Source organism: Schistocerca nitens, chromosome 10 (genome assembly GCF_023898315.1).
Source record: "Schistocerca nitens isolate TAMUIC-IGC-003100 chromosome 10, iqSchNite1.1, whole genome shotgun sequence".
Taxonomy (NCBI): Eukaryota; Metazoa; Arthropoda; class Insecta; order Orthoptera; family Acrididae; genus Schistocerca; species Schistocerca nitens.
The window spans coordinates 21,930,024-21,953,669 of record NC_064623.1 but is presented as its reverse complement, the minus strand read 5'-3'; the positions used below and the strand labels follow the sequence as shown (position 1 = coordinate 21,953,669).

General features: G+C 46.6%; 1 protein-coding gene across 1 annotated transcript in view; it reads left to right on the top strand.

The window, feature by feature from the left end:
• Positions 1-23,646, top strand: part of LOC126210112 (uncharacterized) — a 101,281-nt gene that overhangs the window by 52,155 nt on the left and 25,480 nt on the right. Inside the window, exons 5-6 of the mRNA XM_049939256.1 lie at positions 2,537-2,712; positions 11,046-11,296. Coding sequence (XP_049795213.1) covers positions 2,537-2,712; positions 11,046-11,296 — 427 coding nt within the window. The remainder of the gene's footprint in view (positions 1-2,536; positions 2,713-11,045; positions 11,297-23,646) is intronic.

The following is a 23,646-nucleotide window of genomic DNA, read 5'->3' as shown; positions in this document are numbered from 1 at the left end:
GGTCACCGAGACGTGTAACCAATGGAACTCCATACCATCATGCCGGGTGATACGCCAGTATGGCGATGACGAATACACGCTTCCAATGTGCGTTCACCACAATGTCGCCAAACACGGATGCGACCATCGTGATGCTGTAAACAGAACCTGGATTCATCCGAAAAAATGACGTTTTACCATTCGTGCACCCAGGTTCGTCGCTGAGTACACCATCGCAGGCGGTCCTGTCTGTGATATAGCGTCAAGGGTAACCGCAGCCATGGTCTCCGAGCTGATAGTCCATGCTGCTGAAAACGTCGTCGAACTGTTCGTGCAGATGGTTGTTGTCTTGCAAACGTCCCTATCTGTTGACTGAGGGGTCGAGACGTGGCTGCACGATCCGTTACAGCCATGCGGATAAGATGCCTGTCATCTCGCCTGTTAGTGATACTAGGTCGTTGGGATGCTGCACGGCGTTCCGCATTACCCTCCTGACCCCTACCAATTCCATATTGGATCTCGACCAACGCGAGCAGCAATGTCGCGATACGATAAACCGCAATCGCGATAGTCTACAATCCGACCTTCATCAAAGTCGGAAACGTGATGGTACGCATTTCTCCTCCTTACACGAGGTATCACAACAACGTTTCACCAGGCAACGCCGGTCATCTGCTGTTTGTGTATGAGAAATCGGTTGGAAACTTTCCTCATGTCAGCACGTTGTAGGTGTCGCCACCGCTGCCAACCTTGTGCGAATGGTCTGAAAAGCTAATAATTTGCATATCACAGCATCTTCTTCCTGTCGGTTAAATTTCGGGTGCGTAGCACGTCATCTTCGTGGTGTAGCAATTTTAATGGCCAGTAGTGTATGAAGCTGTTGTTTTCAAATTGTAGTAAAACATAATTTTACTTTCACTGTGTGAAGGAGTCTTACTACTTTTCGAGCTCCCATCACCTGCAGTATTTCTCTTTGACTCCCTTCACCGAAGTATAGGTGGCACAAAGAGGAAGTCCGAATGCACGAGGTGATGGTTGGGACAATTAAACAACAAGATTTCCGATGTTGAGAGATAGCACACCAGCTGTGTGCTATTTCTTCACATCGGCATTATTAAAAACAGTTTGAAATAGATGACCACAATGTAAATGACGCGATTGGGCGGAGATGTGTGTGTGTGTGTGGGGGGGGGGGGGGGGGGGGGGTATGCTGACGTAATCGGCGCTCGGCGCTACCAACAGAAACTGCAACGTTTAACTTCATCACGCAAATTTGACACTGCAGCTGCTAGGGCGCTGGCGTTTGCAGAAATGGGAAAAACCAGGGAAGTCGACAAGGAGTGTTCTGGGCAAATCGGATATGCGACGAAATCCAGCGACGGAGCCATCGGTCACCTTTTATTGTGCCTCTTACGTACAGTTAGCAAAGTGGTCATCACCAGGCGTGAACGTGCATCGTTTTCTTTTTAATTCTCGCTATAAGGGTGATAATCTGGTAGCTAACTTGTTGATGTACAGAGTATCAAATTATAGATCAATACTTAAATATATAGATCTAAAACCGGCAGTATTTTTACAATATGCACCCGATATATTTATAGGCCCGTACGTATCCACGTTTTCCGTCGATATATCGACACATTTTTCGATAAGTCGGTGGCCTGTAACGATATGTTTTTAATATCAATATATCGGCTTTCCGATATTTTTGAAAATATCAACACTCCTAGTTGCGAGACACGCACTCTTAAAGCGAGAGACTAACAGCGCATCGAAGCGTCTGAGCTTTGGTGTTGGCGCACGATGCTGCACACAAAACAGACCGAAAGAAGAACAAATGAGTACATCATAGACCAGCTCAGTATCTCCAGGCGCCTCTTTCTCGTGTCAACCAAAAAATTCTTTAGTTCTATGGCCAAATTGTGAGAAGAGATGGAGAAAGTCTCGAGAAAATAATCGTGAAAGGTCTAGGGCACAAGACCGGAGGGAGGAGCAACGACCAGGAGGAGAGATCAAATCAAGGACATCTCTGGTCTGCCTCCCCAGAAGGTTCTGAGAGAAGCTGGTTACTGTCCAGGGTGGAGACATATGGGTAGTCGGGTCACGATGCTCAGCAATCAGCACAACGATTTGTGATGGTGATGACACGAGGCAAACAGGAACATAGCTGTAGGAAAAAATAAATTTACAGTACTCATCCTGAAATAACTTTTTCGATTTATAAAGAAAGTAAAGTGGAAAACAAGGAAAAAGAAAGCACAGCAAAAAGGAAAAAAAAAATCTAGATCGTGTTATCTTCACATACTGTTGCTACCTAGAAATAACTGGAACTCTCTTATCTGTTGTTATAGGTTGAAAATTGTCTGTATTTAATAAGACATCACTAGACACTTATTTTGGATTCATGTTGCAATGGCTGTAGAAAACTGAGTGTTAGTCCATATGCCGGCCACAATTTCAATGTTACGTAATAGCGCTACCTATAAGTGTAAGTTAAGACTGGCTGCTGGTTGCGAATATTATGCCAGTAATTTGAATTATTCTCTGTGTTTCTCAGGATACGCACCCGAATGATGAGCTGCTCAGTACCTGGATTAACCACGTGGAGCATATGAGGGACATGCTACACACGAAATTAAGGGGTTGGGTGCAGGATATGCAATACGTCAGCGAGCAGACAGCGAATTACAAGGTGGAAGAAGACAAGAAGTCGCCTGGGAAGTATATAATAAGGTATAAACCAATGTACATTGAAACCTATGTTAGACTCAATGTTGTGTTGTGCCGGCCGGGGTGACCGAGCGGTTCTAGGCGCTACAGTCTGGAACCGCGCGACCATTACGGTCTCAGGTTCGAATCCTGCCTCGGGCATGGTTGTGTGTGATGTCCTTAAGTTAGTTAGGTTTAAGTAGTTCTAAGTTCTAGGGTGATTACCTCAGAAGTTAAGTCTCATAGTGCTCAGAGCCACTTTTTTTTTTTTTTTTTTTTTTTTTTTTTTTTTTTTTTTTTTTTTTTTTTTTGTGGTGTGGTATTCAGTCCAGAGACTGGTTTGATGCACCTCTCCAAGCTACTCAATCCTGTGCAAGCTTCTTCATCTCCGAATAACTAATGCAACCTATATCCCTTTGAATCTGCTTAGTGTATTCATCTCTTGGTCTCCCTCTATGAATTTCACCCTCCGCGCTTCCCTGCAGTACTAAACTGGAGATCCCTTGATGACGCAGAACGTGTCCTACCAACCGATCCCTTCCAGTCAAGTTGTGCCACAATTCTATTCAGTACCTCCTCATTAATTACGTGATCTACCCATCTGATCTTCAGCATTCTTCCTTAGCTCCATATTTCGAATGCTTCTATTCTCTTCATGTCTAAACTACTTATCTAAACTATTTTATCAAACTATCTAAACTATTTTATCATACTCATTATGACTCTTGAATCAATTTTTGCTTAACTGTTACACAAACTGCTGAGATTATTTAATTCAGGATAGAGCAAACAAACGTTAGTAATGGACGATATTGAAGGAAATGGTTACAGCAACTGGTCATTACGGGATTCCGTTTGGTCTTCAATTTTTGATATTGTATTTTGTCTTCAAATGGGTTACATGATACGCAACAGATGAGCAGAGCAAACTATTATAATGAACGGTGTTACTACTTTTACTAGAGGGAGTACTGTAGCTTTCGTGTACTACCTATGTTTTTATAATTCATCTAAACAATGATATCTTGGGCAAACCTCTGGCTACACTGGCAGTCGTAGTTAGGTCACAAGTAGAGAGGAATCGACGTTGCTTGGCTGCTAATGTTGGTCATTTTAAACACGTAAAATAACCCTCCACTCGTGCAAGAATTGTAACGGAATGTCATTTTGTTTTGTTAATGCTGACTATCGACGAGTGTCTACATTTTTCTGGACCACTCTGTATACATTTAAAATCAGTTCAGACTATACAGTGAGTCACTAACTGTTGCCACCAAGAATAACTCCGAAAGTATGATACGAGCTGGAAACTTTGTGGGACAAATGTTGCATGGGACAACGGGGGCCATACTGTGACATTAGTTTTTTGTTGCTAGGTGCGGCTGCTATGGAGGTATGAAGATCCACTGTGTTTTTTTTTTTAATGGGATGCCATAGTCCGGTACTTATTTTCTGACAGCGGCTATCGAAACGAATCCAGTGATGTGTAACAGTAAGGTTCTTGAAAGTCAACGAGGGTCACAAAGGTGGCATGAACGTCCATTTACAGAAGATGTTCGTAATAATGACCATTGGTAATACTGCAGAGCCACAATCTTCTTATGATGGATTGAGTGGTATTCCTTATCACATCGGCACTTATCGAAGCACATGCTCTGACAATTCTCTCTCGCATACCTTCAGGTGTAGCTGGAACGTATTTATAAACAATGTGTTTTACGATTCCCCACAAGAAAAAATCCAGAGGCGTCAAGTATGGCGAACGAGCTGGCCACGACACATCTCCTCCGCGTGCAATCCAAAAGTTTCGGAATTCTCTCTGCAAATCATTTCTAGCCATCAGCGAAATTGTGCCGGATACCCACTGTGTTGATACAACTTTCTGTTCTTAAAGGTATTTCTTCCAATAACAGACGTAACACTTGTAGCAGGAATGTGGTGTACTTCCTACCATCAAGATTACCTTCGTCGTCCAGAATCCCACGCCATGCATTCTCCGACCATGGTTTTTGGTGTGCAGCTTGTCGCAGCCAACATGGATTTTCAGTTTCCCAATAAGGCATGTTATGCAAATTATCATTTCTAAGGTTCGTGAATGTAGCCTCGCGAGTAAATAAAAGCAGTTTAATAAATGTGTCATCCCTCTGAATCTGAAGTTGAGTCCATCGGCAGAATTCAATGTGACGCATACAATCTGTAGCAGTTAATTCTTGGTGGAGACTGATATGGTAAGGTTGATATTTATGGCGATGCAGAAGATATTCCCTTGCGATTTGACGCGAACTAACACAAGGATCTCGAACCACAGTTGCAAGAGTACCAATTTCCGTTCCCTCGTTAGTAACTATCCTTTGCCGGATGTGTTCCTGATGCGTTGAAGAACCAGTTGCATGTGGCCGAGCGGTTCTAGGCGCCTCAGTCTGGAACCGCGCCACCGCTACGGTCGCAGGTTCGAATCCTGACTCGGGCATGGATGTGTGTGATGTCCTTAGGTTAGTTCGGTTTAAGTAGTTCTAAGTTCTAGGGGACTGATGACCACAGCAGTTAAGTCCCATAGTGCTCAGATCCATTTTTGATCCAGTTGTTCTCAATTTATCATACACACGTGTAGGATGAGTACGTTGGGGATATCTTTCAGCGAATAACTCTCTAGATCTCACTGAATTTCGTTGGCAGTCTCTGTAAATGAGAAGCATATCGACGTATTCTTCGAAGGAATACGTCCTTCACATTAGCTTGATTCGACGATACTAGTCATGTCGTTCCCATTAGTGATGTATTGTGAAACCATCGAATGGTGTTTACATATCGATGGCACGTAAGATGGATAGGCCGTATTCGGCGAATATTTACTATTTGCATGATATACGAGAGAGAATTGTAAGAGCATGTGCTTCGGTAAGTGCCGAAGTGATAAGGAATATCACTCAATACATGATAAGAAGATTGCAGCACTGCATAGTTACCAATGGTCATCACTTCGAACATCTTCTGTAAATGGTCGCTCATACCACATACACGTGAGGCAATACTGACCCTACGACTTATCTTAGAAGAAAGATTAAGGAAAGGCAAACCTACATTTCTAGCATTTGTAGACTTAGAGAAAGCTTTTGACAATGTTGACTGGAATACCCTCTATCAAATTCTAAGGGCGGCAGGTGTAAAATACAGGGAGCGAAAGGCTATTTACAATTTGTACAGAAACGAGATGGCAGTTATAACAGTCGAGGGGCATGAAAGGGAAGCAGTGGTTGAGAAGGGAGTAAGACAGGGTTGTAGCCTCTCCCCGATGTTATTCAATCTGTATACTGAGCAAGCAGTAAAGGAAACAAAAGAAAAGTTCGGAGTAGGTATTAAAATCCATGGCGAAGAAATAAAAACTTTGAGGTTCGCCGATGACATTGTAATTCTGTCAGGCACAGAAAGGACTTGGAAGAGCAGTTGAACGGAATGGACTGTGTCTCGAAAGGAGGATATAAGATGAACATCAACAAAAGCAAAACGAGGATAATGGAATGTAGTCGAATTAAATCGGGTGATGCTGACGTAATTAGATTAGGAAATGAGACTCTTAAAGTAGTAAAGGAGTTTTGCTATTTGGGGAGCAAAATAATGGGTGATGGTCGAAGCAGAGAGGATATAAAATGTAGACTGCCAATGGCAAGGAAAGCGTTTTTGAAGAAGAGAAATTTGTTAACATCGAGTAGTGATTTAAGTGTCAGGAAGTCGTTTTTGAAAGTATTTGTATGGACTGTAGCCATGTATGGAAGTGAAACATGGACGATAAATAGTTTAGACATGCAGAGAATAGAAGCTTTCGAAATGTGGTGCTACAGAAGAATGATGAAGATTAGATGGGTAGACCACATAACTAATCAGGAGGTATTGAATAGAATTGGGGAGAAGAGGAGTTTGTGGCACAACTTGACAAGAAGAAGGGACCGGTTGATAGGACATGTTCTGAGGCATCAAGGGATCACCAATTTAGTACTGGAGGGCAGCGGGGAGGGTAAAAATCGTAGAGGGAGACCAAGAGATGAATACACTAAGCAAGTGACCCAGAAGGATGTGGGCTGCAGTAGGTACTGGGAGATGAAGAAGCTTGCGCAGGATAGAGTAGCATGGAGAGCTGCATCAAACCAGTCTCAGGACTGAAGACCACAACAACAACAACCACATTTTTGATCTTCGTTGACCTTCAAAGACCTTACTGTTACACATCATTGGATTCGTCTTGATAGGCGCCGTCAAAAACAAGTGCCAAACTATAGCATCCCATTTAAAAAACGAAGGTGAGCTTCATATCTCTAAAGCGACCCCACCGAGCAACAAAAACCAACGTCATATTGTGACCCCTGTTTTCCCATGCAACATATGTCCCACAAACTTTTCAGCTACTGTCATACTTTCAGATTTATTCTAGCTGGCAGCACTTAGTGACTCACCCTGTACACAGGGTGGTCAGGAAAAGTCTGAAAAGCGTCTATGGGTGCTACAGGGCAGGTTGCACTCAGAAATGAATGTCACAAAGAAAATTAGACACATTGCGCTGTTTCTGAGTTAATTAGCACTGAAGTTATCCAGTCAAGTTACTGAGTGTGCAGCTTCAAGAAACGGGGTTGCCGAACGTGTTCTTGGTTTGCTTTCCCGAAAACCAAGAAACTGATATAAAAATGGGATACCGACTCAATATCGAACAGACTCAAAGGTTGAGCAGTTTCGTGTGCTGTCATCTACGCTGACACCAACTGACAGTAATTATTCCTGACGGCGAGCTTGAAATTTGATCACGAAACGGTCTGATTGGTTAAATTCAGTGCTATTTATCTCGGAAACGGCGCTAGGTATCGAATTTTTTTTTAAAGAATTATTTCTCACGACAATATACCTTGCAACACCATCACAAACTTTTCAGACTATTTCTGACCACCCTGTGTAATAACACAGAAGGAATAGACATAATTTACATAATGGCGGGTAATAAAACAGTAGCCACATAAATACAAAACCACGGAGCCGTTCACACTCGACGATAATCCACACTACAAACTGTTGACACGACGCACTAACGCTGATGATGTCGATGGCACATGTGAACGATGGAGTGTGACGTTGAACACTGAACACAAAACACGACGGCACACACGAGAAACGGATGGCGATGATCTCCGGCGCGCGAATGTTCACGTAACGTGTGCGAGTCCGGGGACCTGCCAAGAGGGTGAGAAGGGTGAGGGGGAGGGAGATGGGAGAGCAAGATGCTAATGGCAGAGGAGATGGGACGAGGAGTAGAGTGACGGAGTTAGGGGAAGCCCGGGGGAGGAGTGGGGAGAAAGGGAGGAGGGAGGGAAAGAGGAGAGAAGGGAGGGAGGGTGCCCAAACGAACAAACACAGGAAGGGAGGATCAAATGTGGTAGGAGGGGGAGCTGGCGGAAGCCACCTTGGGAGAGGGTAAGGAGGGTGGAGAGATGGAGAGCAGGTGGGACGTGGGAATACAGGCACGGCAGCGGTCGGGGGAGGGAGAGGATAGGTGAGACAAGCGGGTGAGGAGGATCGAGTTTACGGGAGGTGTAGAGGATCCGTATCTGTTAGAGGAAAAGTAGGAGGTGGGGGAACGGAATTAGGTCGTACAGGATCCGCGTGGGGGAGGGGAGACGGATGCGATAGGCAAGGCGGAGGGCATGGCGTTCAAGGATCTGAAGGTAGGGGGGGCAGAGATCCAGGCCGGATGGGCGTAACAGAGGATAGGGCGGATGAGGGATTTATAGGTGTGGAGGATGGTGGAGGGGTCCAGACCCCACGTACTGCCGGAGAGGAGCTTGAGGAGACGGAGTCGGGAGCGTGCCTTGGCTTGGATTGTCCGACGATGGGGGGAATAACACAGAACATAGACATTCCTGTACGTCTTCTGCGGATGAAAAATGTATGCTGCTGTTCGTTAAAGTTCCATGTTTTATGTAGATAAATAACAGAACCCGTTAGCAAAGATAAAAATTTACATCAACATTTGTTTAACGTTACACAGGTTGCTCCATTGATAATGACTGGGCCAAATATCTCACGAAATAAGCGTCAAACGAAAAAACTACAAAGAACGAAACTTGTCGCTTGAAGGGGGAAAGCCGGCCGGAGAGGCTGAGCGGTTCTAGGCGCTATAGTCGGGAACCGCGCGACCTCTACGGTCGCAGGTTCGAATCCTGCCTCGGGCGTGGATGTGTGTGATGTCTTTAGGTTAGTTAGGTTTAACTAGTTCTAAGTTCTAGGGGACATGATCTGAGAAGTTAAGTCCCATAGTGCTCAGAGCCATTTGAACCATTTTTTTGAAGGGGGAAACCAGATGGCGCTATGGTTGGCCCACTAGATGGCGCTGCCATAGGTCCATCGGATATCAACTGCATTTCTTAAAACAGGAACCCCCATTTATTATTACATATTCGTGTAGTACGTAAAGAAATATGAATGTTTTAGTTGGACCACTTTTTTCGCTTTGTGATAGATGGCGCTGTAATAGTCACAAACGTATAAGTACGTGGTATCACGTAACATTCCGCCAGTGCGGAAGGCATTTGCTTCGTGATACATTACCCGTGTTAAAATGGACCGTTTACCAACTGCGGAAAAGGTCGATACCGTGTTGATGTATGGCTATTGTAATCAAAATGCCCAACGGGCGCGTGCTATGTCTGCTGCTCGGTACCCTGGACGACCTCATCTAAGTGTCCGGATATTTACGTTATTTAAGGAAACAGGAAACGTTCAGTCACATGTGAAACGCCAACAAATGATGATGCCCAAGTAGGTGTTAAAGCTGCAGTCGCGGCTAATCCGCACATCAGTAGCAGTCAAATTGCGCGAGAATTGGGAATCAAAACGTCGGTGTTGAGAATGCAACATCAACATCGATTGCACCCGTACCATATTTCTATGCACCAGGATTTGCATGGCGACGACTTTGAACGTCGTGTACAATTCTGCCGCTGGGAACAAGAGAAATTACGGGACCATTACAGATTTTTTGCACGCGTTCTATTTAGCGACGAAGCATCATTCACCAACAGCGGTAACGTAAACAGGCATAATATGCACTATTGGGCAACCGGAAAATCCACTATGGCTCCGACAAGTGAAATATCAGGGACCTTGGTGGGTTAATGTATGGTGCGGCATTATGGGAGCAAGGATAATTGGCCCCCATTTTATCGATGGCAATCTAAATGGTGCAATGTATGCTAATTTCCTACGTAATGTTCTACCGATGTTGCTACAAGATGTTTCACTGCATGACAGAATCCCGATGTACTTCCAACATGATGGATGTCCGGCACATAGCTCGCGTGCGGTTGAAGCGGTATTGAATAGTATATTTCACAACAGGTGGATTGGTCGTCGAAGCACCATACCATGGCCCGCACGTTCACCAGATCTGACGTCCCCGGATTTCTTTCTGTGGGGAAAGTTGAAGGATATTTGCTATCGTGATCCACCGACAACGCCTGACAACATGCCTCAGCGCATTGACAATGCATGTGCGAACATTACGGAAGGCGAACTACTCGCTGTTGAGAGGAATGTCGTTACACGTAGTGCCAAATGCATTGAGGTTGACGGACATCATTTTGAGCATTTATTGCATTAGTGTGGTATTTACAGGTAATCACGCTGTAACAGCATGCGTTCTCAGAAATGATATGTTCGCAAATGTACATGTATCACATTGGAACAACCGAAATAAAATGTTCAAACGTACCTACGTTCTGTATTTTAATTTAAAAATACCTACCTGTTACCAACTGTTCGTCTAAAATTGTGAGCCATATGCTTGTGACTATTACAGCGCCATCTATTACAAACCGAAAAGAGTTGTCCTTTCTAAAACATTCATATTTCTTTACGTACTACGCGAACATGTAATAAAAAGTGAGGGTTGCTACTTTAAAAAACGCAGTTGATATCCGTTTGACCTATGGCAGCGCGATCTAGCGGGCCAACCATAGCGCCATCTGGTTTCCCCCTTCAATCTAGACAAATTTCGTTCTTTGTAGTTTGTTTCGTTTGACGCTTATTTCGTGAGATATTTGGTCCGGTCACGATGAATGGACCACCATGTTTATCACTGTAGCTCATCACAAGGAAATACCTTTACTTAACAAAAAAAAAAAAATACACGACGGTTCTAGTCGCAGTCCAGTAAGCAGTTTTAATCTGCCAGGGAGTTTCAAATAAGCGCACACATTCCGCTGCAGAGCGAAAATTCCATCATGCACATTCTTACGTTCTTGCTTGCACTGTACATGATTTGGCGTGTTTGTTTTATTTGCTTTTAACGTTCAACCTCGCCGCTCGTGCGTCAACAGGCTGCCGCTGTTGAATGATCGCCTGCTGTCGTACCACGGGCAGTACCTCGCCTTCCGCGACGACTTCAGCGCGCAGTGTGAGAAGCAACAGCCAGAGGCGTCGTCAATGTTCGCTCTCGCCGACGTGCTCTACAGCTTCTACTACCACGTCTGGTTCAACGAAGCTGCTATTTTCTTGCCGCTTTACGAAATTCATTACTTTACGACCAGCTATAGTGGAGTACCAAATGAACCTCCTATCGACATCAAAGGTAAGTTTGATTCTGGGATACACGCGCTTCACGTTTATGCACCGAAGGCTGTTGACTCTACTGTCATTCGAGGAATCAGGTACAAAAAACACCTGTAGATATTCACTTTTAGATCTTCCGTGATTTTCTACACCACGTAAGATAATTGCGATAGTTGCTCGTGTACTTTCCATCTTCCATCTTTCGACTGGCTGGCAGCTCTCCATCTCTATTTGTCTCTAGCTTACACTTCATTTCGACGTGACGTAGGTTAGAAAATTTAAAAAGGGAAATGGATAGGTTAAAGTTGGATATAGTGGGAATTAGTGAAGTTCGGTGGCAGGAGGAACAAGACTTTTGGTCAGGTGAATACAGTGTTATAAATACAGAATCAAATAGGGGTAATGCAGGAGTAGGTTTAATAATGAATAAAAAAAATAGGAGTGCGGGTAAGCTACTACAAACAGCACAGTGAACGCATTATTGTGGCCAAGATAGACACGAAGCTCACGCCTACTGCAGTAGTACAAGTTTATATGCCAACTAGCTCTGCAGATGATGAAGAAATTGATGAAATGTACGATGAGATAAAAGAAATTATTCAGGTAGTGAAGGGAGACGAAAATTTAATAGTCATGGGTGACTGTAATTCCAGAGTAGGGAAAGGGAGAGAAGGAAACATAGTAGGTGAATATGGATTGGGGGTAAGAAATGAAGGAGGAATCCGTCTGGTAGAATTTTGCACAAAGCATAACTTAATCATAGTTAACACTTGGTTCAAGCCCCCCTGCGGGTCCAGGGTAAGAATAGGCCCGAGGTATTCCTGCCTGTCGTAAGAGGCGACTAAAAGGAGTTTCAACCGTTTCAGCCTTCCATGTGATGGTCCCCCTTGGGGTTTGACCTCCATTTTTCAAAATTCTACAGAAGTACGAGCCTTTTGGGGAAGGACGCCTTACGAGGTGTACCACTGGTCCTCAGTGCACTAAGACCTTGGCACTCAGCATTGTACTGGCGTTGTAACCATACCCACTATTCCTCAAATTGGGCCTAAACGCCTGATGGCTTGTACTAGTTACGCCCATAGTGCGTCCCCATCTGCACCTACGATCATGATGGACTTTCCATGGCACCAGAAATCCAGCACGGTAGCCAGCCCTTTGTGGTGGGGTCGTCATGTACCCTCTAGGTTGTAGCCCCCTGACAACACAGGGCTCGTACTGCCGATACCTGAGCTGCACCCCCCCCATGTCGACCAAGGAGTAGATGCCCGTCTCCTTGGGGCATCAGGACTCCCGGCAACGGTCATCCTGCCAGGTGGCCCTTGCTGAGGCTGGGTGGCGCCCGTGGGGAGAGCCCCTGGTCGGAGTGGATGGTATCGGGGCGGACGTTTCGCAGATGAAACGTCAACACGCATCAGGTCGCTCTGCGACCGAGTCTTTCAAAAGGAAAGGTACTGTTTCTAGTTCTGGTTCTCCTGCCCTTTCCCCCTTGGCCCCTCCCTGGGAGGAGGGACAGGCCCACCGGCTTGGGGCGAAGTACTTCCCCCACTATTTGGTCTGTTCTCGATCCGATGGGGGGACGTTCGCCACCTCCAAGCCCATGTTCTTTGTTCAGCATATTGAGGACATCTTTGGGGAAATCGAGGCTCTCAGTAAGATGCGTTCGGGGTCCGTTCTTATCAAGACCACCTCCGCCACACAGTCGGCGGCGCTTCAGGCGTGCGACCGCCTAGGGGACATCCCAGTATCTATTGTCCCACATCTGACACTAAATAGGACGCAGGGGGTTATTTTTCATCGGGACCTCCTGCTGCAATCTGATGAGGAGCTCAGGGCCAACCTGGAGCGCCAAGGCGTGCATTTCGTCCGGCGAGTCCAGCGCGGCCCCAAAGACCGTCACATCGACACCGGGGCCTTTATCCTCGCCTTCGAGGGGGACGTTCTCCCGGAGAAGGTAAAGGTGATGTGCTACCGGTGCGACGTGCGACCTTACGTCCCACCTCCTATGCGCTGTTTTCGGTGTTTGCGCTCTGGGCACATGTCGTCACGGTGTGAGGCTGAGCCCCTTTGTGGCGATTGTGGACGTCCTCTTCGTGAGGAACATACATGCACCCCACCACTTCGGTGCATTAATTGTCCTGGCATCCACTCGCCTAGATCCTCAGACTGCCCCGCATATCAGAAGGAGAAGAAGATACAAGAACTCAAAACTTTGGATCGGCTCTCTTATTCTGAGGGCAGGAAGAAGTATGACCGCCTCCATCCCGTGCCGTTGACCACTTCGTTTGCCTCAGTTGTGTCCACTCCTTCCGCGGTATCCTCACCCCTATCCTGTCCCCCGTCCGCCTCCTCCCCCCCATCCGGGGTCTCTGCCTCCGCCTCCCAAATCCCTCCCTTCCAAATCCTCCTCCCCCGTGGCCCCCGCCCCCTCTGCCCCAGGGGTCACCCTTCCTCCTCCTCCTCCTCCACCGCCGCCTGAGAAGCGATCCTCTTCTCAGGCGTCCATCGGGGAAACGTTCCGGACCCCAGCTTCCGAGGTCCGTCGTTCCAAAACGGACCCCGCGCGTGAGGACATTCTTCGGGTCCAGCCCACCATCCCTGTGCCTCCTCGGACTTCCAAGAAGGCCTCCAAGAAGAAGTCTCTATCCCCCTCTCCACCCCGGCGCGTTTCGTCTGACGCTCCATCTGTGAGTCGCTGCTCCCGGCCGTCCTCAGTTTCGCCGGGACGCTCTGCTGCCAGGCGCTCAGCTGGCCGCTCGTCGGCAAATGATGCTGCCCCTCCTACACAACCAGGGACAGCGGCCGCAGCTGGCGACGACTCGATGGAACAAGATCCGCCTCCCGCCGGTTGTAGCGTTGTTCCCTCGAAACCTGGCCCTCCGCGGCCGTCGAGGTAACCAGCTCTTACCCCGTCTCGTTCCCCCTCTTTTTTGACTAGCGATGGCCTTGTTACATTGGAACGTAAGAGGTATTCGATCTAATCGGGAGGAATTACAACTGCTCCTCCGCCTGCACTGTCCGCTCGTCCTTGGTCTCCAGGAAGCCAAGTTGCGCCTGACTGACCGTATTGCCTTTACCCACTATACCTCGGAGCGGTATGACCTCACCCCTGTGGACGGTATCCCAGCTCATGGTGGGGTCATGTTGCACGTTGACTCTACTCATACCTACTCCCACTTGGACCTCTCGATCTGTTCTACCACTCCTGCCCGTCGGTTCGAGTGGTATGTCCTTTCTGACACCTATTCGAGCGACCACTTCCCCTGTGTCGTTCGTCTCCTGCACCACACCCCATCCACACGTCCTTCGAGCTGGAACATACCGAAAGCTGACTGGGGACTTTACTCCTCCCTGGCGACCTTTCCGGACCACGATTTTCTCAGTTGTGACAGTCAGGTCGAATACCTCACGGCTGTTATCATCAATGCTGCCGAACGTTCCATTCCTCGTACTACCTCTTCTTCACGTCGCGTTTCCGTCCCCTGGTGGAACGAGGCTTGTAGAGACGCTATTCGTGCTCGACGACGTGCTTTACGCACCTTTCGCCGCCATCCTACGTCGGCGAATTGTATTGGATACAAACGACTCCGAGCGCAATGCCGTAGAGTCATCAAAGACAGCAAAAAAGCTTGTTGGGCCTCTTTCACCAGCTCCTTTAACAGTTTTACTCCCTCTTCTGTCGTATGGGGTATCTGCGCCGGCTGTCGGGCATTAAGGACCACTCCTCAGTACCTGGCCTGACCTCAGGTAATGAGGTCCTCGATCCTGTGGCTGTCTCCAACGCCTTCGGCCGGTTTTTCGCGGAGGTTTCAAGCTCCGCCCATTACCACCCTGCCTTCCTTCCCAGGAAAGAGGCAGAAGAGGCTCGGCGACCTTCCTTCCACTCGCTGAATCTGGAAACTTATAATGCCCCCTTTACTATGCGGGAACTCGAACGTGCGCTTGCACTGTCCCGGTCCTCTGCTCCGGGGCCAGATGCCATTCACGTTCAGATGCTGGCAAACCTTTCTCCGGCGGGCAAAAGCTTCCTTCTTCGTACCTACAATCGCGTCTGGACCGAAGGTCAGGTCCCCATGCGTTGGCGAGACGCCGTCGTTGTTCCTATACCCAAACCCGGGAAGGATAGACACCTTCCTTCTAGTTACCGCTCCATTTCTCTTACAAGCTGTGTCTGTAAGGTGTTGGAGCGCATGGTTCATGCTCGGTTAGTTTGGATTCTTGAATCTCGACGGCTACTTACCAATGTCCAATGCGGCTTTCGTCGCCGCCGCTCCGCTGTTGACCACCTTGTGACCTTGTTGACATTCATCATGAACAACTTTTTGCGAAGGCGCCAAACGGTAGCCGTGTTCTTGGATTTGGAGAAGGCTTATGATACCTGTTGGAGAGGAGGTATCCTCCGCACTATGCACAGGTGGGGCCTACGCGGTCGCCTGGCCCTTTTTATTGATTCCTTTTTAACGGATCGAAAGTTTAGGGTACGTGTGGGTTCCGTATTGTCCGACGTCTTCCTCCAGGAGAACGGAGTGCCTCAGGGCTCCGTCTTGAGCGTAGCCCTTTTTGCCATCGTGATCAATCCAATTATGGATTGCATTCCACCTAATGTCTCAGGCTCTCTCTTTGTCGATGACTTCGCGATCTACTGCAGTGCCCAGAGAACGTGCCTCCTGGAGCGCTACCTTCAGCGTTGTCTAGACAGCCTATACTCATGGAGCGTGGCACATGGCTTCCGGTTCTCTGAAGAGAAGACGGTTTGTATCAACGTTTGGCGATATAAAGCGTTCCTTCCGCCATCCTTACATCTCGGTCCCGTTGTTCTCCCATTCGTGGAAACAACTAAGTTTCTAGGGCTCACGTTGGACAGGAAACTGTGTTGGTCTCCGCATGTCTCTTATTTGGCGGCCCGTTGTACACTTTCCCTTAATGTCCTCAGAGTTCTTAGTGGTTCATCTTGGGGAGCGGATCGCACTGTCCTGCTTCGCTTATATCGGTCCATAGTCCGATCGAAGCTGGATTATGGGAGCTTCGTCTACTCGTCTGCTCGGCCATCCCTCTTACGCCGTCTCAACTCCATCCACCATCGGGGGTTACGTCTTGCGACCGGAGCCTTCTACACTAGTCCTGTCGAGAGTCTTTATGCTGAAGCTGCCGAATTACCATTGACCTACCGGCGCGACGTACTGCTGTGTCGGTATGCCTGCCGGCTGTTGTCTATGCCCGACCACCCCTCTTACCAGTCCTTCTTCGCCGATTCTCTCGACCGTCAGTACGGGTTGTATGTGTCTGCCCTGCTGCCCCCCGGAGTCTGCTTCTGTCGCCTGCTTCGACAATTGGATTTTGCCCTCCCTACAACCTTCAGAGAGGGTGAGAGCCCGACACCAACTTGGCTCCAGGCTCCGGTTCATATTTATCTCGACCTCAGCTCACTCCCGAAGGAGGGTACTCCGGCTGCAGTGTATTGCTCATGGTTTGTCGAACTTCGTGCTCGACTTGTCGGTCACACCTTTATTTACACCGATGGCTCCAAAACTGACGATGGTGTCGGCTGTGCCTTTGTCGTCGGGGCCGCCACCTTTAAATACCGGCTCCTCGACCAATGTTCGAGCTTTACGGCCGAACTTTCTGCTCTCCATCAGGCCGTTCAGTATGCCCGCCGCCACCGCCATTCATCGTATGTACTCTGCTCTGACTCACTCAGTGCTCTTCAGAGCCTTGGAGCTCCCTATCCGGTCCATCCCTTGATTCAACGGATACAGCAGTCCCTCCATTCTTTCGCTGATAATGGTTCTCCTGTCAGTTTTCTGTGGGTTCCTGGACATGTAGGAGTGCCTGGGAATGAGGCTGCGGATGCTGCAGCCAAGTCTGCAGTCTTCCTGCCTCAGCCAGCCTCCCATTGTGTCCCGTCATCTGACGTTCGTGGGGATGTTTGTAAGAGCCTTGTGCCGTTGTGGTGGGATGCTTGGTCATCCCTCCAAGGAAACAAGCTCCGGGCAGTAAAACCACTCCCAACAGCATGGGCAACCTCCTCCCGATCATCTCGGCGAGAGGAGGTCCTTCTGACCAGGTTGCGGATTGGGCATTGCCGGTTTAGCCACCGCTACCTGCTCTCCGGTGACCCAGCCCCGCAGTACCCTTGTGGTCAGGCATTAACAGTGCGCCATGTTTTATTGTCGTGTCCCCGCTTTAGTCAATCTCGTGTTGTCCTGTCCCTGCCATCTACTTTACCGGATATTTTAGCTGATGACGCTCGAGCAGCTGCTCGTTTTCTGCGTTTTATAACTTTGACTGGCTTGTCCAAAGACATCTAAGCTTTTTACTTATTTTATCTGCACCTTTGTCAGGTCTTTCTGGTGTCCTCCCCTCCCCTTGAGTTTTACTAGATTCCATGTGCTCTAACAACAGTGACTGGGCGCTAATGACCTCAGTAGTTGAGCGCCCTTAATCCCCACCAAAAAAAAAAAAAAAAAAAATTGGTTCAAGAATTATAAAAGAGGGTTGTATACATGGAAAAATCCTGGAGATACTAGAAGGTATCAGATAGATTATATAATGGTAAGACAGAGATTTAGGAACTAGGTTTTCAACTGTAAGACATTTCCAGGGGCAGATGTGGACTCTGATCACAATATATTGGTTATGAGCTGTAGATTAAAACTGAAGAAACTGCAAAAAGGTGGGAATTTAAGGAGATGGGACCTGGATTAACTGACTAAACCAGAGGTTTAACATTAACAGTAAAAATCCATTATTCTTTCGGAAAATATAATGTAAGTGTAAAAAAGTTGTGGAATGTTTTCAAAGAGATAGTATCGACAGCATTTGAGAGATATATACCACATAAATTAATAAGTGATGGTACAGACACCCCACGGTACACAAATCGGGTCAGATCGTTGTTGCAGTAGCAACGAATAAAGCATGCCAAATTTAAAAGAACGCAAAATCCCCAAGATTGGCCAAGTTCTACAGAAGTTCGAAATACATCGCGTATTTCAATGCGAGATGCTTTTAATAATTTCCACAACGAAATTCTGTCTCGAAATCTTGCAGAAAACCCAAAGAGATTCTGGTCATATGTAAAGCACACCAGTGGCAAGACGCAATCAATACCTTCACTGCTCGATAACAACGGTGAAGTCATTGATGACAGTGCCACCAAAGTAGAGTTATTAAACACGGTTTTCCGAAACTCTTTCACCAAAGAAGGCGAAGTAAATATTCCTGAATTCCAATCAAGAACAACTGCCAAGATGAGAAACATAGAAGTAGATATCCTCGGTGTAACAAAGCAGCTTAAATCACTCAATAAAGGCAAGGCCTCCGGTCCAGATTGTATACCAGTCAGGTTCCTCTCAGAGTATGCTGATAAAATAGCTCCATATTTAGCAATTATGTACAACCACTCGCTCACAGAAAGGTCCGTACCTAAAGACGGGAAAATTGCTCAAGTCACACCAATACCCAAAAAGGGAAGTAGGAGTAATCCGCTCAATTACAGGCCTATATCACTAACGTCGATTTTCTGCGGGGTTTTGGAACATATACTGTATACGAACATTATGAAGTAACTCGAAGAAAACGATTTATTGACATATAGTCAACACGGATTCAGAAAATGTCGTTCTTGTGAAACACAACTAGCTCTTTGTACTCATGAAGTAATAAGTGCTATCGACAGGGGATGTCAAATTGATTCCATATTTTTAGATTTCCAGAAGGCTTTCGACACCGTTTCTCACAAGCGTCTTCTAATCAAACTGTGTGCCTATGGAGTATCGCCTCAGTTGTGCGACTGGATTCGTGATTTCCTGTCAGAAAGGTCACAGTTCGTAGTAATGGACGGAAAGTCATCGAGTAAAACAGAAGTAATATCCGGCGTGCCCCAAGGAAGTGTTATAGGCCCTCTATTGTTCCTGATCTCTATTAACGACATAGGAGACAATCTGAGTAGCCGTCTTAGATTGTTTGCAGATGATGCTGTCATTTGCCGTCTTGTAAAGTCATCATATGATCAAAACGACATGCAAAATGATTTAGATAAGATATCTGTATGGTGCGAAAAGTGGCAATTGACCCTGACTAAAGAAAAGTGCGAAGTTATTCACATGAGTACTAAAAGAAATCAGCTAAATTTCGATAACGCGATAAGTCACACAAATCTGAGGGCTGTAAATTCAACTAAATACTTAGGGATTATAATTACAAATAACCTAAATTGGAACGATCACATAGATAATATTGTGGTAGAACAAACCAAAGACTGCGATTCATTGGCAGAACACTTAGAAGGTGGAACAGGTCTACTAAAGAGACTGCTTACACCACGGTTGTCCGCCCTATTCTGGAGTACTGCTGTGCGGTGTGGGATCTGCATCAGGTGGGACTGACGGATGACACCGAAAAAGTACAAAGAAGGGCAGCTCGTTTTGTATTATGGTCGAATAGGGGAGATAGTGCAACAGACATGATACGTGAATGGGAGTGGCAATCATTAAAACAAAGGCATTTTTCGTTGCGACGGGATCTTCTCATGAAATTTCAATCACCAGTCTTCTCCTCCGATTGCGAAAACATTGTGTTTGCACCCACCTATATAGGAAGAAATGGTCATCACGGTAAAATAAGAGAAATGAGGGCTCGCACAGAAAAAATTTAGTGCTCGTTTTTCCCGCGTGCCGTTGGAGAGTGGAACGGTAGAGAGACAGCTTGAAGGTGTTTCATTGAACCCTCTGCCAGGCACTTTATTGTGAATAGCAGAGTAATCACGTAGATGTAGAAATACAGGGTGTCCCACTCAAATCTCTCTGATTTCAAAGACCCAGGAAGAGAAGACACATTAGATACAATGAATAATGCACCACATTGTAGAGCATCTCAAATAATTTATTTGTTTATCATGAATACACCTCTACATGTGAACCACTTGTAGCACGAAGAATATCGAGTCTACATTCAATTTCTGGCCGAGTTCTTTGTAACATTTCCTCTGTTACTGTTGCAATCGCATTAGTGATACGATGTCGCAACGCAGGAATGTCGTCCGCTTTGGTCGCATACACTCGGTCCTTCACGAGCCCTCACATGAACAAACCAAGTGGCGTAATGTCGGGTGGACGTGGTGGCCAGGCAATGGGTCCTCCATGTCCGATCCAACGATTGGGAAATTTATTATCCAGGAACTTGTGAACATCCGTTGACCAATGTGGCAGAGCTCCATCTTGTTGAAAAATGATGAGTTGCAAGTCTTGTATCAGAGGGTACACAAACTGCTCTAGCATGTCCATATACAGTGACTGATTCAGTGTTTGTTCCGCAAAGAACAACGGTCCAACAATGCTGTGGTGCATTGGCCAGCACCAGACGTTTAGTTTAGGGCTATCACGAACATGTTCAATGACAATGTGCGAATTTGCAAACCCCAAATCCGAACATTATGCCTATTAACCCTTCTTGATAGATGAAAGGTTGCCTCATCTGAGAATAAACATTTTTCCAGGAAGCTGGCATCCATATCAATAAGCTGCAGTATATCCACAGCAAATTGTTATCGGCATGATTTGTCGTTCGGCGTCAGATGTTGCAGAATTTGCACTCAGTAAGCACACATACGAAGACGTTGGTGAACTACACGATACAATGTTGATCGAGGTACATCAAGTTGCCTAGATGCTTGACGAATTGACTTATGCGGGCTACTGAGAAACGTTTGTCTGATGTCCTCCACCGTCTCTTCTGAAACTCCGTAAAGTGCACCGCCAGGATGTTTACGAATACCTCCTGTTTCCAGAAAGTTCGTATACCATTCCTTAACTGTTTTCACATCAGGTGGATCACATTCATACGCACGACGATAATTTCTTTACACAGTAATCGGCGATTTTGTTTCTGCAAACCACACTACTGCTTCCGCGCGGTGCTGTGGAGTCGCCATTTTCACTTCATGCGACCATGCTGCACTCTGGCGACGATACTTTGCACTTCTGACGCGGGAATACAAATTCTTTGAGATCCTCTACAATGTGGTGCATTTTTCACTGTCGTATCTACTGTGGTTTATCTCACCTGGGGCCTTGAAATCAGGGAGGTTTGAGTAGGACACTCTGTGCATCAAATAAATTAGCAAAAATTTAAATTACAGATTCTGTAACAGGACACAAAATTCCATTTGTCTTTTCACTAAAACCAAACGAATTCTTTGAACTCTATAAGCATTATAAATCACCCCAGAGGCACTTACTGGATTCGACAGTAGTTCTGTCTACCCAGAAATCGGTATCACAACAAGAATAGCACTTCAAGCGTCAAAAGTCTCTCTATATACACTGAGGCGATGAAAGTCATGGGGTGCCTCCTAATATCTTAGTGCAGCAACTCGATGCGCCATGAACACAACTATTCTTTGGGAGTCCCCTGCAGAAATATTGAGCCATTCTGCCTCTGTAGCCGTCCATAATTGGTAAATTATGTGCAGAATTTGCAGAATTTTGTGAAAGAACTGATCTCAACGTTACGCCCCAGAAATGTTCGATGTGATTCATGCTGGGTAATCTGGGTGCCCATATATGCACTCCAGTTGTCTTGAAAGTTCTTTAAACCAAGGGCCAACAGTTGCAGTCTGGCGACATGGCACATTGTCATCCATAAAAACTGCATCTTTGTTTGGGAACATGATGTCCATAAGTAGCTGCAAATGGTCTCCAACTAGCTGAGCATAACCAGGACCCAGTGCATTCCATGTAAACACAGCCCATAGAATTATGTAGCCACCACCAGATTTCACAGTGCTTTCATCTATTTCATCTACATCTACATCCATACTCCGCAAGCCACCTGACGGTGTGTGGCGGAGGGTACCCTGAGTACCTCTATCGGTTCTCCCTTCTATTCCAGTCTCGTATTGTTCGTGGAAAGAAGGATTGTCGGTATGCCTCTGGGCTGTAATCTCTCTGATTTTATCCTCATGGGCTCTTCGCGAGATATACGTAGGAGGGAGCAATATACTGCTTGACTCCTCGGTGAAGGTATGTTCTCGAAACTTTAACAAAATCCAGTAGCTTGCTACTGAGCGTCTCTCGTGCAGAGTCTTCCACTGGAGTTTATCTATCATCTCCGTAACACTTTCGCGATTTCTAAATGATCCTGTAACAAAGCGCGCTGCTCTCCGTTGGATCTTCTCTATCTCTTCTATAAACGCTATCTGGTACGGATCCCACACCGGTAGCTTTGTAAGTAACATATCGGATTGTCGCAGCGGTAACACCGGTTCCCGTCAGATCACCAAAGTTAAGCGCTGTCGGGCTGGGCTAGCACGTGGACGGGTGACCAACCGGTCTGCGAGTGGGGTGCACTCAGCCCTTGTGGGGCAAACTGAGGAGCTACTTGATTGAGAAGTAGCGGCTCCGGTCTCGTAAACTGACATACGGCCGGGAGAGCGGTGTGCTGACCAGAGGCCCCTCCATATCCGCATCCAGTGACGCCTGTGAGCTGAGGACGACACGGCAGCCGGTCGGTACCGTTGGGTCTTCCAAGGCCTGTTCTGACGGAGTTTACTTTAGTTCTTTTAGTTTGTTGGCAACATGTGTCCACGGCATTGTTGGGTCAGCGCCAGATCTACTGAAATCGGCACTCATCTGACCAGGTCACGGTTTTACAGTCGACTAGGATCGAACCTGTATGGTCAAAAGACCAGGAGAGGAACTGAAAGCGATGTCGTGCCCTTAGAAAAAGGTCTCGCGACGGTCGTCTGCTGCTATAGCCCATTACCGCCATATTTCCCCGCACTGCTCTAACGGACCGTTCGTCGTTAAGTCCCACAATGATTTCTGTGTGTTGCGGTCTGTTAGCACTGACAACTCTACGCAAACGCCGCTGCTCTCTGTCGTTAAGTGAAGGTAGTCGACCACTGCGTTGTCTATGGTGAAGGGCAATGTCTTAAATTCGGTATTCTTGGCACACTTTTGGTACTGTGTATCCAGGAACACTGAATTCACTAAATCTGTATATCTGCATATCACTATTTCGGGACTGTTTGTTAACTAAGTGTAAAGTATATCCTTAGCACTCAGTGTTAACTGATAATGACAAATATTAAAGATGCGCAAACCTAGAAAATACACACACCATTTACGCAAATCTCTCACAAACGGAAATACACAAAATTCTGTCCCAATTATTACTGAGTTTATTTCTAACTCAGCAATGTTCTTATTACTGGAAAAAAGAAGATTAGGTTTTAATGCCTCGTCGACATCGAGATCATTAGAACCAGAGTACGAGGTTGAGCTGTGTCAAGATGTGGAGACAAATCGGCCGTGCCCTTTCAAGGGAACCAACCCGGCAGTTGCCTGGAGTGATTTGGAGAACCTAAGCCGG